This window comes from Nestor notabilis, unplaced genomic scaffold (genome assembly GCF_000696875.1).
Source record: "Nestor notabilis isolate BGI_N333 unplaced genomic scaffold, ASM69687v1 scaffold24917, whole genome shotgun sequence".
Taxonomy (NCBI): Eukaryota; Metazoa; Chordata; class Aves; order Psittaciformes; family Psittacidae; genus Nestor; species Nestor notabilis.
The window spans coordinates 1-15,369 of NW_009937278.1; the positions used below are offsets into that span (position 1 = coordinate 1).

Genomic DNA, 15,369 nt, shown 5'->3' on the forward strand with positions numbered 1-15,369 from the left:
GCTTCAACCGCCACCGCCCGGGTGAAGAACGGGGCGGGAATGAAAATCTGACAGGAAAATCTGTTGTTTCTGTTACAAAACTACTATTATCTGAGCCTGTATTCTGCTTCGGGATGCTTGCGCTGCGGATAAGTGAGGCCATGCCTTATGGCAGGGGGCGAGTTTATCAAGTACTTAACATTGTGTAAGCAAGCGACTTAATTCACCTCCTGGAAAACGTATCTACATACGGAGAGGTTTCAGTAAAGAAAGACTGCTGTTTGGTCATAGTAAGTTTTGAGAGACTATTGTAACTGGTGTCAGAGGAGAGTCTGAAATGCCAATTTAGTATCATGTCCATCTGGTTATAAAAGGCTTGAAGTAACTGAAGCAGCAGTTCTTACTTGACGCTTTTATTACTTTTTTTTTTTCCAAATAAAAAAGAGAAAGATTTTAGCTATATCAAGCAAATGCAAAGAAAACATTTTAACTTTCACAATCCCAAAGCAAGGTCTTGTTAAAGGGGGGATGATTAAATGAAATACCGTGATTCCCCATACCTGGCCCAAAGGAACTTGCAGCACAGATTGCGTCCTAGGAAAGGAACCAACACAGCAACAGTAAAGAAAAGTGTTAAACAATTTACCAGTGCACTGTAAGTCACAGGTTGACATGGCTGGTTAATCTGCTATTCAGAAAAATGACATAGCCGTCATGGCTTGTTTGCTTGAAGGTTAAGATGTTGGAAGCCAATTCCTTAAAAAGCTTTTTGCCAGAATGTGTTTGGCGGTAAATCAGATTCTAGATGAAGTATCTTACCAATAAGTGTAAAATTTTTTGTCTTTTAATATGTTTAAAGATTGCTGGGTCCCATTGATTGTACAAATTAAACTTTTTACAGTTGTTCAAATAGCTGAGTGGCCATCATGAAAAACATAGTAAGTTGTACGTTGGAAATGATACAGTGCACCTCAACAAGTTTCACAGTCTTTATAATCCTGTGTTCTTAATGGTGTAACTTTAGTTGAATTACATGAAGCTGAAAAAGTTTTTGTTTTGTTTGTTTACAAAACAAATTTGTTTTGCTGGCACGATATTTTCCTGTAAGCGGAAAGAGAGAAATCAGAAGGAAGTGTTGCTGGTCATCCTGTTCCTGAAAGGAGTTACAGTTAGTATTAAAGTCAGAAATAACAAAAGAAATGTGCTGCTGAAAGCAAAATTTAAAGTCCATCCAAGCAGCTGTCAGTAATAAACACTGCACAGGTACTGTTTTAAGGTATTACTTCTTAGGGAAATAAACAGCCATTAGGCAGAGAGGGACTCTTCATCAGGAACTGTAGCAATAGGACAAGGGGTAATGGGTTTAAACTTAAACAGGGGAAGTTCAGGTTAGGTATAAGGAAGAAGTTCTTTACTGTGAGGGTGAAGGGGCACTGGAACAGGTTGCCCAAAGAAGTGGTAAATGCTCCATCCCTGGCAGTGTTCAAGGCCAGGTTGGACAAAGCCCTGGGTGACATGGGCTAGTGTGAGGAGTCCCTGTCTGTAGCAGCAGGGTAAGAACTAGATGATCTTAAGGTCCTTTCCAACCCTAACCATTCCATGATTAAAGCATAGTTCTACAAACACTCCTCATGTTGTTCTTCCTCCTTTATTTATTTGGTAGTAATGACTCAAGTTTATCAGTGTGGTACTGCATAGCTGTGCTTCTCTGCAAGCTGTTTTTAGCTCTTATTTGAACTAACCTACACAGAGTTTTAATACTTTCCACATTAAGTCTCAGATGTTTAATTCTATGACCACCTACTGCCTTAATGGTCCAACACAGAAATAATTCTGCTTTAAAATCCATTTGGTTTGGCTACTGAATACCTAGAAATGTGAATAATCATTCACTGTATTGCATTTGTCTTTATATTTCCCATGTCCTTTGATATGTGCAGCTATGGTGCATACTGTCTTAGAAACATGCCATGAGTTACTCCCAGACTCTGATCAGCGAATGTGGCTGGTTAACATTAACAGGATTTTTTTCCTCACCATTATATGTTTCGTAACCTGGCTAATGGCCTCAAAAATCCCTGACAACTGGTTGGCAATATGGGGAATGATTTCTGTCTTGTTTTGTTCCTACTTCCCAGGTCCCTCTATTAAAAATGGGGCTAAAATAACCAGTTACTGGCAGGAAACAGGAATTTTATACCCAAATGAAGTGATGCTGGGAGATTGCACGTGTTTCTATCAAATTATCATTCTACATGGGATAGATAGGGTACTGCTCTTCTTACAGGAACTACCCCTGTGAGCAGAGGAGTGCAGGGTGATGGGAGACAGGTGCTTGGTGCAGTTCAGGACTGGGACCCTGCTCTATCCTGACCCTTCTGTTTCTGTTCTGGAGAAGGGCTCAGCCCCTCCTCCTGGCACCTTGAAGGGTATCCTGTATTTCAGAGGTTTTTTTGGAGGTCCAAGCCTCTTGCCATGCTTCAGTGTGTATCTGACCTAAGTAAGAGTGGTAGGTAATTACAAAGTTGAAGATGCTTCCTCTCTGAATCCTGCTTGCTATGGTCATGTTTATGGAAAAAAGGAAAGGTTTTGTGGGTTTAATAGCTGACAAGTACTTCTGAGCAGTTCTAAACCTACTAAACATATTGTTCAAGTGATTTAACAGATAATTAGCAAGCAAATAACTACTACAAACTACTAAATATAGTGCCTTGACAGTGAAAATATGTTGGGTTTTTTTTTCCAGAATGTCATACCCAGGTTATCCTCCTTCTGGCGGCTACCCTGCTTTCCCTGGTTATCCTGTAAGTAAAGCTCTTGAATGTGATGCATTCCTAATGCATTTATATTCTGTGAATACCCCTTCTTACTGTGCTTCCTGTGTGTGTAAATAGTAGCTGTCAATTCATATACAATATTCTCTAGAGATTATGGGCTTTGCTTCTGGTTTTTTGGTGGTGGGGTTTTTTTTGGTTTTTTGTTTTTTGTTTTTTTTTTAAGGTCTGTTGTTCCAGAAGGTTTTTGTTTGGTCTTGTTTTATCTTTTTCTTGCTAATTTGTTGTTTTAATATAGCTACCTCAGCAATAATTTTTTTTAGATGTATCGGTAGTTCTTGCAGGTCTTTACCTACAGGGTCAGAGGTAATCTCTGAACTGGTCTCTACCACAGTCTGTACAATTATCCTGTGTACCTGTATCCCACGATTTACAGAGATGATGAAAAATCTTCAGTGGCCACTACCCTCAGGAAGAGCTTGGAATGCTTTACTCAAGTAGCCCAGCTTTCATATGACACCAAGTAAATATTTTTCTGAGGATAAAGGACACAGTATCTTGGCTTTGACCCCTCTTCTTCAGCCGCAGGACTTTGTTCCACCTTCAGTTCATGACTGAATGGGCTGAAAATTCCAGTGAAACTTAGTGGAAGGCTGGAATGTATCAGGTGTGACTGATACTGCAGTCTTTTTGATGTGCCTGCATCATTTTTCAAAGCTAGATGCAACTGTGTGCTTTTTTTTAGTATGGCACTGATCATACTGTAATTGTGGGAATGTTGTATGGTCTGTATTTCATGTAGTACAGAACCAGACTTCAGCATGGAGCTCAGCCTAGATCCCATTAAGATACTGAAAAGCTATAAATACATCCAATATATATAAATACATGCAATAAATTCTCCAATTATTTTGCTTTACATTTTACCCTTAATCCCTCTGAAACATTGAAGTAAAACCAAACATGTTAGAAACCACTTTCTTAACTCCAGGATTTCTTACCCCTCCTCCCAGTTCTGCTAACCCTTGTGATTGTAACTGTGATTTATTTTTACTTATATCTGAAAATACTTTTTTCTTAGCTAGCATCTAAAATATAGCCAATTTTAATTTAATTTTTAGTTTAAAAGATCCTTTAGATTTGATACCAACAATTCTAGGTTTCCTAATCTAACTGATGATGCCCAAAGTGATAACCAGTGCAAAAAGTAATGCAAAATTATTTTCTTCTGCAGTAGTGATAGATACCTGAGCAGGGCTTTTAAGGATACTAATTTTGGATTTGTAAATCTAAATGCCATTAAAATCTTCTAGTTGAGTCTAGCAGGTTAGACTGTACTGCTGGGGGAGAGAGTATTACATAGCCTGGGCACAGTAATCTGGGGGTAGAAATTTTGGGGCAACCAAAACTGAGAAGAACGTTTGAGCTAGACTTTACTGCTTTGAAGTTTCTGTTTTCTGGGATCGAGAATGAATGTGTATTGTGTGTAATGTGTGACCTGTATTTCTAAAGCTAGTTGGTAAGATGATTCCCACTGAGTAATGAGTCCATACATTATACTTCGTTATGAAGCTGATTTTAAATACCTAATTGTTAAGATCAAGTGTATGACTTTTAACTTACAGGGGTTTTCCCTTAAGAGATCCTGGTCATTCAAGTAAATATTTCTAATGTATGTTAATGCTAATAGCAAACATTTATGGTATGACTGATAAGTCATACATGTAGCAAAACAAAGGCATATAGGTGTTTGACTTGTTCTTTTTATTTAAAACCTGTAATAGGTGTTCAATCTGACTCAGTGGTCCAGATTTAGGCATTGAATGTCCATACTTTATAACCTGGATTCCAAAGGAAATGGAAAAAAACCCCAACACCTCTTGTAAGTTGTCACCATGTAACATTTGAAAACACTGGTTGTGCAAGAGAGGCAGAAAGTTCAAAGATACTAAGCTCTTAAAAGTCCTGTAAAAACAGGTGAGCTTCTGCTGATTCATAGAGAGAAAGCCTGGCTGAGCTCACCTTTTACTTATGCAGGATAGAAGTAGTAGCTTTTCAGTAAAGGACATGGGATCCTGGTGGTTGACAAGTCAAACGTGGCTCAGCAGTGCATGTACCCAGGGAGGACGGCTAATGACATACCAGGCTTTAGCAAAGAGCAAAGCCAGCAGGTCAAGGGAAATGATTATTCCTCTGTGCTTAGTGCTCACAAGGCCACATCTGGAATACCATGTCTAGTTGTGGCCTCCCAGTACAACAGACATGGACAAACAGGAAGACAAACAGCCCAGGAAGGGCTGCTCACCTGGAGGAAAGTTAAGTGCAAATCTGTTCAGTTGTCTGCTAAGCAAACACTGGAACAGGGACCCAGAGTGTCTGTGGCTTCACTGGAGATACTGAAAACTTGACAAGGCCTTGTGTGACCTCATCTAACTAACTCTGAAGCTGACCCTGCTTTGAAGGTGGATGGGATCAGAGGCCGTCCAGAGGTGCCTTCCACCCTGTAGCACTCTCTGATTCTGTGTCAGCATAGAAGATGCGTCACAAAATGCAACTAGAAGACCCCCATCCATGCTTCAGGAATTCTACTGCTGCTGCTTCAAGTGCTGAATTTAATTATATAATTCACATTATACACGTGGACATTTTTGTAGCTTGAGAGTTTTTACTTCAGTGTCCTGTTAACAGGCATACAGACATCTCATTTTTGTGTTTCAGCCCACAGGACAAGAGTCTGTCTATCCACCAGCTGGTCAGTACTCCTATCCCCCAGTTCCTGGAGGATATCCTCCGGCAGGAGGAGGTGGCACCTATCCTGCAGCACCACCCAGTGCTGGGTATGCAGGCGCAGCAGGATATCCTGCCCCTGGGGGCTACCCTGGAGCTCCCCAGGCTGGAGGAATGCCACCTTATTCTGGAGGTAAGATCCTTTGTTAGAGTACCCCTTCTGGTGTAACCATTCCCTGTGCTTGGTAGAAGTAGTAAAGAAAAACAGCTTGGTTCAGCAATCAATTTAGGCAGCAGCATGTAGGCAGCCAGCCAGATTGCTTGTCTTGCAGTAAATACCTGTGTCGTGATGGCAGGGCCTAGATGGTTTTGGGCCACTGCACAGACACAGAGGATTTAGTCCCTTACGCAGCTTTGCTCAATAACCTGGCTCGTGCACTGGAAGTCAAGTATAGAACATTAATCATACTAAAGTCGCTGGTTTTCCCCTAGCTCCTTCAGGCCCTGGGTTTGGTGTGCCTCCTGCTGGCCCTGGCTTTGGTGGCTACCCGCAACCTCCTGCCCAAAGCTACGCTGGAGGTGGACCAGCACAAATGCCAGGTAAGTCATATGTAAGAAACTTTAAGCATCCAATGTTAAACCAAGAGATTCCAGGACAGGTAGTAAAAAATTAGGCCCTTACCTTTGTTACTTCTAGCTGTTGAGGTTTGTATACCTCCTACCTTTCTCGATGAGACCACTGAAGGGCTAATGAGAACCATTTGTGTAAGTGTTACAGCCGAAAGGGATGGCTGTTACTGATAAATGGTCATGCTGTAGTGGTTTAGGTGCTTATCCTTCTCCAGACTGCTAGTTTCTGATGAAAGCTGTGAAGTCCGAAGTCCACATTCAGTGAGTATCTGGCTGAGTATCTAGCTGTTCTGTTAATACCAGATAAATGAATGCATTTTTCAGATCTGTGTGTTCATGGTGATTGCTGGTGTAGTGGGGGAAGTGGAAAGTTCAGTGTTTTTAATGCTTTGAGTGGTCAGTTACCATAAAGACAATTTTTGTCCTAGAACATGTCAGCTGTGTTTGCAAGAAATTCAGAGCAGCAAAACCTGATTTTAACGATTGGTTAACTCTAATAATAACTAAGCTGCTGTTAAGAATATAACAATTGTACATACGTATTATGGATAAAAATACAAAAATACAATTCCAGTATGAAAAATGTAGTTGTAGCTTTTGTATTCAAAGTGCTTTTGACCACAGAATGAGATTCCTTCAATTCTTTTTGCACCAATGAATTCTTAATATTTATCATTTATATGCTAGATATTTTAAAGTGTATAATATGACTTTAAAAGAGATCATGGGACACACACTCTTCATTTGCATGGGCTATCTTAGCCTTTGTCAAAGACAGCAATATTCAATAATATTAATAATTAAAAGTATTCTTATTATTAATATTTAATAAGGAGAAAGCCTTCCAGTTCCCACAGCACCAATAAATTTAGTATTTTTAGAATTGTTTTGCTAAAACACATACTGAAATGCTCCTGCGATGGCTTCTTCCCATCATTCCCAAGGGCAAGAAGTTCAGTTAATGATCCTGATAGGTATGATTACTTAGGACATAGGTTTTGTGCAGAGGCAGGTCTTTAAATGGCTTTAATTTCAGATTAGATAACATTTACATAATAAGAGGAGACCTAATTCATTACTTTTATCTTTTTAATTTCAGTAGGATATCCAAGTGGACAAGCACCATCGCCAATGCCTGGCCAGGTATGCCTGTATCCTCTTCTATAATCAACCTTACGTAGCTTCTGTAGTTCTAGTATTTTTTACAACTAATTTCCAACAATTTACAGTGTGTTCTGCCTCAAGAATTCCCAGCCACACTCACTACAACCTGAACAAAATCATAACCCTGTATCTGTGCATACTCACTCATCAAGTAGATCTTCATCCATCCAACTGGCTAAAAGCATCTCTTTGGCATTAATGGGCCAAAGCTGTTCAATGAAACAGAATGTCACCCTGGCTCTGTGTTAAAAAAAAAAAAGGGTAACTCGTGGACAACTCCTTCTCAAGTACTGATTCCAGCACTGTGATTTTAATCTGAATTTCCATTGTGCATCATATCTAGTTAATCCAACTCTTACTTTCAGCCTGCAGCAATGGTTCAGTGTACCCAGGGCACAATTCAAGCTGCTCCCAACTTCGATGCTGGAAGGGACGCAGAAATTCTACGTAAAGCTATGAAGGGGTTTGGTAAGTAAGCAACAGAAGCTTAAATTTCTATTGAGCTAGTTTTGTAATGCCATTTTGTCCTTTTCTTCAATTTTTATTTAACCATACATTTCTTCTCCCCAAGCTTTTCAAAAGTTACACTTTCTAAGTGACTCAGAGAATTTAGTAGACAAAGCTATAGAGAAAATTTGGTAGACTTAAATGGTAGTAAGTTATTATGTAACTATGCCCAAATGCAAGATGATAAAATGCAGTCTCAGAGGGATTATTATGAGTTCTTACATGAAATTGCCCTTCTATTTCCAAGGAACTGATGAGCAGGCTATCATAAATGTTGTTGCTAACCGCTCCAATGATCAAAGGCAAAAAATCAAGGCAGCTTTCAAGACTATGTATGGCAAGGTATGTTCATTAGTTCTTTGAATCAGTAAGCAAACCCAAATCAGCTGCTGCTTTACCTGCCTGATGGCATTTTAGTCCAGGGGAGTGGTTGGGGCATTTTTGAAATGCAATTATTTTGGTTATATTCCTTCGATATATTCCCCTGGCAGAAGCAGGAGTGGGGGAAGGTCGGGCGGCTGGCTCTGTCCCTAACCAGACAAGAAGCTTCTCTGCTTTTGTAATGCTTGATAGATAGGTAGAAAATAATCAAGCTTAATCTGTCCTTGTATTAGTGTTTAAAACTATCAAGATTCTTATGCATACAAACCAGCACTGAAATCTGGGGTTTTTTTTAAGAAACAAACTGAGAAACTGGTTGAAGATTGGCTAGTCAATAAAAGGCTGAGATAATTTAATTTCTTCCCTCTGTCATTTTTGCAACTTAGAGTGAAATGTTATAGTTGTGACATTTTTCAGGACCTGACTAGGTCCTAATCAGTGAGGAGATAACAGAGAAGAGCTGAGCTGTCAAAGGTTTGGATAGAGGGAAGTTCTTTATAAGAAATTAAAGTAAGCTTTACAGGAAAAACAGTACAAAGCTGGAAACAGTCACAGAAGTAAGTTTGATCTTTTTTGCAGTATATAATCTACATGGCTAACACTCTTGAAAGCCCTTTTTGTGTTTATAATTGAACAGGATTTGATTAAAGATCTGAAGTCTGAATTAAGTGGAAATGTGGAAGAACTGATTTTAGCACTCTTCATGCCCAGCACCTACTATGATGCCTGGAGTTTACGTCATGCAATGAAGGTATAGTTTTTCTGTAAATGAAATAGCTTAAAAACATCTTAAAATGCTTACCCCAGAAGAAATCATGCCTGAGCACTGCATTGTTGAAAAATCCTGTAGTGGCAAGCAAACTTTGGGACTGTGGGGCTTAAAATCCTTTCTGTTGTGCCCCCAGTTGCAGCCAATTTCTGCAGGATTAGCCAATTCAGAGCAGCTGTCCATCCAGCAGAGGATGAAATGCTGCAGGACAGAACTCTGCTCTCTGCCACTTAGTCAGAACTATTGCTAGAACCTAGAAAGAGCCAGGGTGCTGTTAGAACTGTAACTGCTGTTTAAATTGAAGGTATGTACTTCTCCTTACTAGGAACAAACCATTGTTACTGAAATTTATTTATTTATTATTTATATTATTATTATCCTGGATTTTTTCCAAAAGGACAGCAGTGAAAAAGTATTTTCTTAAGGTGAGATCATGCAGGTATCTGTTCAAGTATTAAGACTGCGTTAAAGATTAGGTGAGCTAGTTCGTTTAAAATTTTAAATTGGGTAAACTGGTACATGCAGTTTACCAGAATTTATTTCTTGTTCAAGCTGCAGCAGCTTGCAGGTGGGCTGATAGTGGAACCAACTAACTCAGCCCATGTATGAATGCCCACCTTCTGAAGAATCTGCAGCTTAAATAAAGATCTGGCTTTAGTGGAGCCAACAGTCACGACCATTTAAAAAAAGGCATAACATTACCTAGAAGCCTTGCACAGATCCACTCCTATCTAGTCCTTGCCTGAATAGAGATGACCAGCCCAATAAAGATATTTATTCTGGAGAGAGGGAAGTGTAGATTCATAGAATGGTTTGGGTTGGAAGGTACCTTAAAGATCATCTGGCTCCAAACCCCCTGCTATAGGCAAGGACACCTTCCACTAGACCAGGTTGCTCAAAGCCCCATCCAACCTAGCCCTGAACACTGCCATGGATGGAGCAGCCACAGCTTCTCGGGGCAACATGTTCCAGTGTCTCACCACCTTCATAATGAAGATTTTTTTCCTAATATCTAATGTAAATCTCTCCTCTGTGATTTTAAAGCCATTCCCCCTTGTACTGTCACTACATGCTCTTCTGTAAAGTCCCTGTATATATGAAAAGTTCCTGCAGGTGCTCCATGTTAAGGAAGCAGCAACATTTGGAATAGGGAGCACAGGTGTATGCTGACCAAAACAGAATCTGCGTGTGTATCTTTGACTTTAATGATTAGTGTAAGTCTGTACCTTCCTCCAGTATGTTTCCAGGTTAAGAATTTCTTTTCTATGCCATTTTCCACTTAACTTCGGCAGATGTATAGCTTTGGGGTATTTTTTTTAACTGGTGCAGGATTGAATGTTTGAGGAATCTTCATTCCATTTTAAGTATACAGAAGACTCGGTGCTTTCGCATTGAAAGGATATTGTTCTTGCAATGTAGATTGTATGAAGTCTTGAAATAACATGCTTAATTTCACAGTTGAACAAAACTGAGTAAGTAGTGCTTTGTAGTTATACCCTCTTTTCCTCTGCCTACAGGGAGTAGGCACTCAGGAGAGAGTGCTGATTGAGATCCTTTGCACAAGGACAAACCAGGAAATACGAGAAATAGTGAACTGCTATAAATCAGAATTTGGACGGGACATTGAACAAGACATCAGAGCAGACACTTCAGGACATTTTGAACGATTACTTATATCTATGTGCCAAGTAAGCTTTATTTTTTTTTGTAAGGTAACTGTGTAAAGTCCAACTTTGAGGCATGTAGTCATAATGGCTCCAGAAATAGCCCGTGTCTGCTTAGCAAGAGCCTGGTTTTTAAGAAATTGCCTCTGGGCCATTTATTCCCTAATGACAAGATACAACACTTTAGTCCTTCCTCAAGGAAGAGATACTTACTATCTACAAATCTGTGTTGAATTGTGTGACCTAATTTAGCACCCTGTGGTAAATTAAGTTCTCCATCTTAGAGAACTTACGTGTAAATACTTTATTGTGCAGAAGCAATCAAGTGTTACTGTAAAACAGAGCTCCACAATACTGTAAAAGCAAGATGCTTTGGGGGCTTTTTGCCTATGTTTAAAAATAATTTGGGTGGATGTGATAGGATAACCTTTATGTATGTATAATACCTGTAAGAAGCCCTGCGAACAAGCCAACAGGTACCACAGCTTCCAAGTTACACCATAGCTTCCCTTCCCTTCACATCACCAGAATTTGGGAGCTTGCTCATCCCGTATCATATGCTAGGGCTCTCTTTGTATTGCAGTTACCCATGTCAAGGAAGAAATGTGTACTAATGCAACTTCCACGTTTCTCTGATCCATCTGCCTATTTGCTGTTAGAATTTCTGTGATGCTTCTCTATCTCATTTGCCTCTAACTTTGTGAGAGTTCAGTTGCAAACTAGGTATATGGATTAAAAAGTCAAAATCCACAAGAAAGCAAACCTTGAGAAGCTCATGCTGCTAATTTTTATTTTGGTAAATCCAGTAGTTTACAATAACTGACAACCACATCATTTAAATACTGTAATAACCACTATAGATACAACATTATTAGAGAGCATGTGTTCAGCCTACTCAGCCAGTACATTTAGCAACATCCATCCATGCATTGGGCAGCAAAAAACCCTACAAACCCAAGGCACATAAAAGCCCTACTGACATATTACAACTACAGTAAGTGCTTTCTGGAGACATTCTATGATTCTTACTTGAAATTAGCAAATTCTAAATAAAACAGAAGGCCTGAGATATTTCAGGTGTGCATATTCAGTAAGATAATTCATTAGTTCGTTTGGGAAGACTTTGCAACTTGAAGCCTAGAAACAAACAAATCAAGAGAAAGCTTACATTATTAAGGAAAATAGAGAATTAAGTTCAGTACGTAATTAGAACTATGAGATGGTATGTAGGGGTGAAATTATCTGAGTCAGTGTATCTACAGTTTACAGCATGCCCTACAGTTAGGGTTCTGGGTCATTTCTGAATTTGTTGCCTATAAGAAATCTTAAACTAAAGGGTAGTTTTAAAGCAATGTAAAGTATTTCAAACTGGTATTACTCTTTCTGCTGCAAGCTTTGAAGATATGCTGCAAGCATAGATCCCAAGCCTTTTTTCATTTGTCATCTGTTATCTTTGCTTTCAGGGTAATCGGGATGAGAATCAAACTGTGGATTACCAAAAAGCTCAAGAAGATGCCCAGCGTCTGTACCAAGCAGGTGAAGGAAAACTTGGGACTGATGAATCTTGCTTTAATATGGTTCTGGCAAGCAGAAGTTTTCCCCAACTGAAAGCAACAGTTGAGGCATACTCCAGGGTAGGAGTTCTTCCTTCATTTCAAATGAGCTTAGTCAGTGTATTTTAAATTAAGGTTCCAGTTGTTACTGCATTTCATTATCCTCATATTAACCTCATTTATTTGTAGATTGCTAATCGTGATTTATTAAGCAGCATTGACCGAGAATTTTCTGGAAACGTGGAACGTGGTTTGAAGGCTATTTGTAAGTGATATGTTCATCCCTCCCCTTATCCCGTAGGAATTAAACCTTCTACATGTAATTGAAGAGTAATCCAGTTCAATACTGGCCTTATGGCAAATGAACACACAACCTGAGACTTTGCTAACACAAAAGTAACTTCAATTATTTAAATTATTCACTTTACACTTAATTGGAGAAAATAAGCATCCATCATGAAGAAGTCAGTTTGAAACAAGAAAAGGCTACACAGAAACTACTTGTCCCTTCAGGCAGGCAAGGACACAGAAGCAAGGGTCACTGGTTAGCACTTGTAGCTATATTTTTCAGAGCTCTGCAAAATGACGTGAGTAGTGGTGTAACCGAGCTATGACTCGGGTTGTGACACACCTCAGCAGAGACAGCTGAGCCACCCCACACATCATCTTAGAGCCAACATGAATATACTTTAGGCACAGTTCCCTTTCCACCTCTCTTCCTCACAGCCACCTACCCCCAAAAAGCTCAGCATTTGCTAAGGAAAATGTCAGCAAATAGAAGATATGTTTTGAATTCACTTTTTCCTACTGACTTGTATAGTAGAGCAGTTAACATCTAGTACAAATTGCCAATAGTGAGCATCAGTGACTTAGCAGTAAATCTGCAGATACCAATGCTTACCAGAATTACAGCATTTCTGTAGCCGTAACAGATAAGCAAAAACTTCCCAGATTATATTTTACTCAAGAGTTTTATGGGGAAAATCATGTAAAAGAATAAAGGCTTGTCTCTGAAAGTGAACAATCTAACTGAAACAAGAACCACTTTGCAACTACCAGAGTGACAACTTTTTTACAGTTGTACTTTTCTTAATGAGATTCTACTAAGGGAATATGAATACCTTGTGTTCCAGTACCAGCTATCTCAGAAGAATAATTGTTTCTGAATTATCTGTTTGAGAATTAAGGTTTCAGGCAGCTTTGAAAAACACTTCCAGAGAAGTTAACTGCTAATAACTGGAACTTAGTGTGTGAAAGAGTAACTCACTTGGTCAGCTTCCAAATAACTCAGCTCTGTAAAACAGTTCCTGTAGTCCACAGAAACTCCATCTTCACCAACACCTATCTCTACAGCAAAAATCCTGAACTGATCATGCCAGGTATCACTGTACAGTGTACAATTCTGAAACTAATCCTAAAAATATACTTTATTGCAGTGCAATGTGCTTTAAATCGCCCAGCCTTTTTTGCAGAAAGACTTTATTATTCTATGAAAGGAGCTGGCACAGATGATTCTACCCTCATCAGAATTATAGTCACTCGCAGTGAGGTAAGAAACTTTCTCTGAAAGTGTTCCACATAGCAGAAAGCTTTCTGCCCTAACCAGCTTTTCACTTAGTCCTTCCTTCACAGCTGCAGAAATACTGTTTTGCAATGAAGTTTTTATGGGGTTCAGATTTAGATGAACATCTTAATTAGTTTTAAAGCCAGCTTTTATGTAGTAATTGAATTATCTCTGGCCAGATAGCAACAGTGCTTGTCTTCCTTCTTAACTGTGGCTGCCTGCCCATGTAGCAGATAGGCACCTCAAGTTCAAAGGTTCAGCTGTTAAGCATTAGGATAGTACAGTCCTAACAAAGCAAGAACAGCTACTAGACTCTCTGTTTCGGGAGCTGCTCCTCTGGCTTTGGAGGGACCAACTGCCTTGAGGATGTGCAGTTATCAGTTGCACGTTTCACCCACAGTGTGTGTTCTCTAGTTGGTGAGGGAGGAGATGTGGGGTGACTGTTAAGGTGCTAAAATCATATCCTTTGCTTAAGTTTTGTGCTTTTTTCTTCCTTTGCCTAGATTGACCTTGTGCAAATTAAACAGATGTTTTCGCAAATGTATCAGAAGACTCTGGCTACAATGATAGCAAGTGATACAAGCGGTGATTACCGGCGTTTGCTGCTGGCAATTGTTGGTCAATAGAAGAGTATCTCTTTTTTTGTTTTCTTTTTTAAAACAAACTGAAGGACATGTAACATGCTTTATGCAGTCACTCACTATCCTTGCGTGTAATAGAATAATTTTAAACTTTGTATAATCAAATATGCCTTCTGGATGATTCAATAAGCTTGTTGCACTTAAAATTGCCTTAATTTACAGCACATAACATTCCTTATTATATAATAAAAGATATATCTTGTCTACTAGCCCCCAAGCCTTAGTCCTTTTGCCCCAGTCAAAAACCCCTCCCCTCTGCTAGACTCCCACATGATTAAACTGTCTCCAGCACTCAGTAAGTTCCTTGAAATACCTGAACTACTGAGCTACCTCTGGATGACAAAAAAAGCCTGAGGCTGTGACGTCAAGAATTTTACACTCCCTCCCCCCTCAATGTTTCCACTGTAATGTTGAAAAACATGCAAGTGCTCAGTTTATGTCACATTAAAGGGACAGTTTAAGGACCGTGTCAGAATCTGACTGTACAATCTCCCCACCCCCCATTAAATTTCTTACATTAGTTATCATTAGTGTTTAGTTATAATTATGCTTAAGGCAGCAATAGAAAGGAGAAACAATTTTGTATCTCATTTTGAGGTATCTGCTTGTAAGGGAGTAGGGTACACCGCAAATGATTGAGCAGTGGGAAAAGCCAGTATGTAAATGCTAATATTACAGAACACCCATCAATCCCAACTGAAAGTGATTGTGACCTACACAATATAAATGACTAAGTGGACATTTTCAAAGAGCTTAAAAAAAACAGTGTTGAATAGCATATTTGGTTTTTCAGAAAGCCACAGTGAATCTGTCCCCAGCCATGAATTTAACAGAAGCTTGAAGTCTAGCAGCTGGCTATGTGTTTCCTAACATTTCTAACTAAAGCTTTAACAGTGACTGTGTTCTAGGACACCCTCACACAAACAGCAAATCCTCATTTCTATTATCCCACAAACAACACCAGTTCAGGCTGGCAGAGTTGATTCTAATCTGGCAAACCTTTCACTCCTACACAG

The 15,369-nt window shown here is 39.4% G+C and overlaps 1 protein-coding gene across 3 annotated transcripts; it reads left to right on the plus strand.

Moving 5' to 3' along the window:
* The first annotated feature begins 2,723 nt into the window (after nt 1–2,723).
* Nucleotides 2,724–14,562, plus strand: ANXA7 (annexin A7). Of its 3 annotated transcripts, none has more exons than XM_010018767.1 (12): nt 2,724–2,783; nt 5,472–5,673; nt 5,982–6,080; nt 7,210–7,253; nt 7,640–7,742; nt 8,029–8,123; nt 8,800–8,913; nt 10,449–10,619; nt 12,059–12,229; nt 12,338–12,413; nt 13,585–13,697; nt 14,216–14,562. In XM_010018767.1, the coding sequence occupies exons 1-12, from the start codon at nt 2,727–2,729 to the stop codon at nt 14,336–14,338; spliced, it is 1,368 nt and encodes a 455-aa protein (XP_010017069.1). In that variant the 5' UTR covers nt 2,724–2,726; the 3' UTR covers nt 14,339–14,562. The 3 variants fall into 3 exon arrangements, with proteins under 3 accessions (XP_010017069.1, XP_010017068.1, XP_010017070.1); XM_010018766.1 differs by having other exon boundaries at nt 2,727–2,783; nt 5,973–6,080; XM_010018768.1 differs by having other exon boundaries at nt 2,727–2,783; nt 7,213–7,253.
* The last annotated feature ends 807 nt before the right edge of the window (nt 14,563–15,369 follow it).

Bases quoted from the DNA above. Each gene is read 5' to 3' on its own strand.
- ANXA7 (XM_010018766.1), top strand. From the start codon at position 2,727: ATGTCATACCCAGGTTATCCTCCTTCTGGCGGCTACCCTGCTTTCCCT. The intron at 10,620-12,058 runs GTAAGCTTTATT...CTTTGCTTTCAG, and splicing joins TACTTATATCTATGTGCCAA to GGTAATCGGGATGAGAATCA. The intron at 13,698-14,215 runs GTAAGAAACTTT...TCCTTTGCCTAG, and splicing joins TTATAGTCACTCGCAGTGAG to ATTGACCTTGTGCAAATTAA.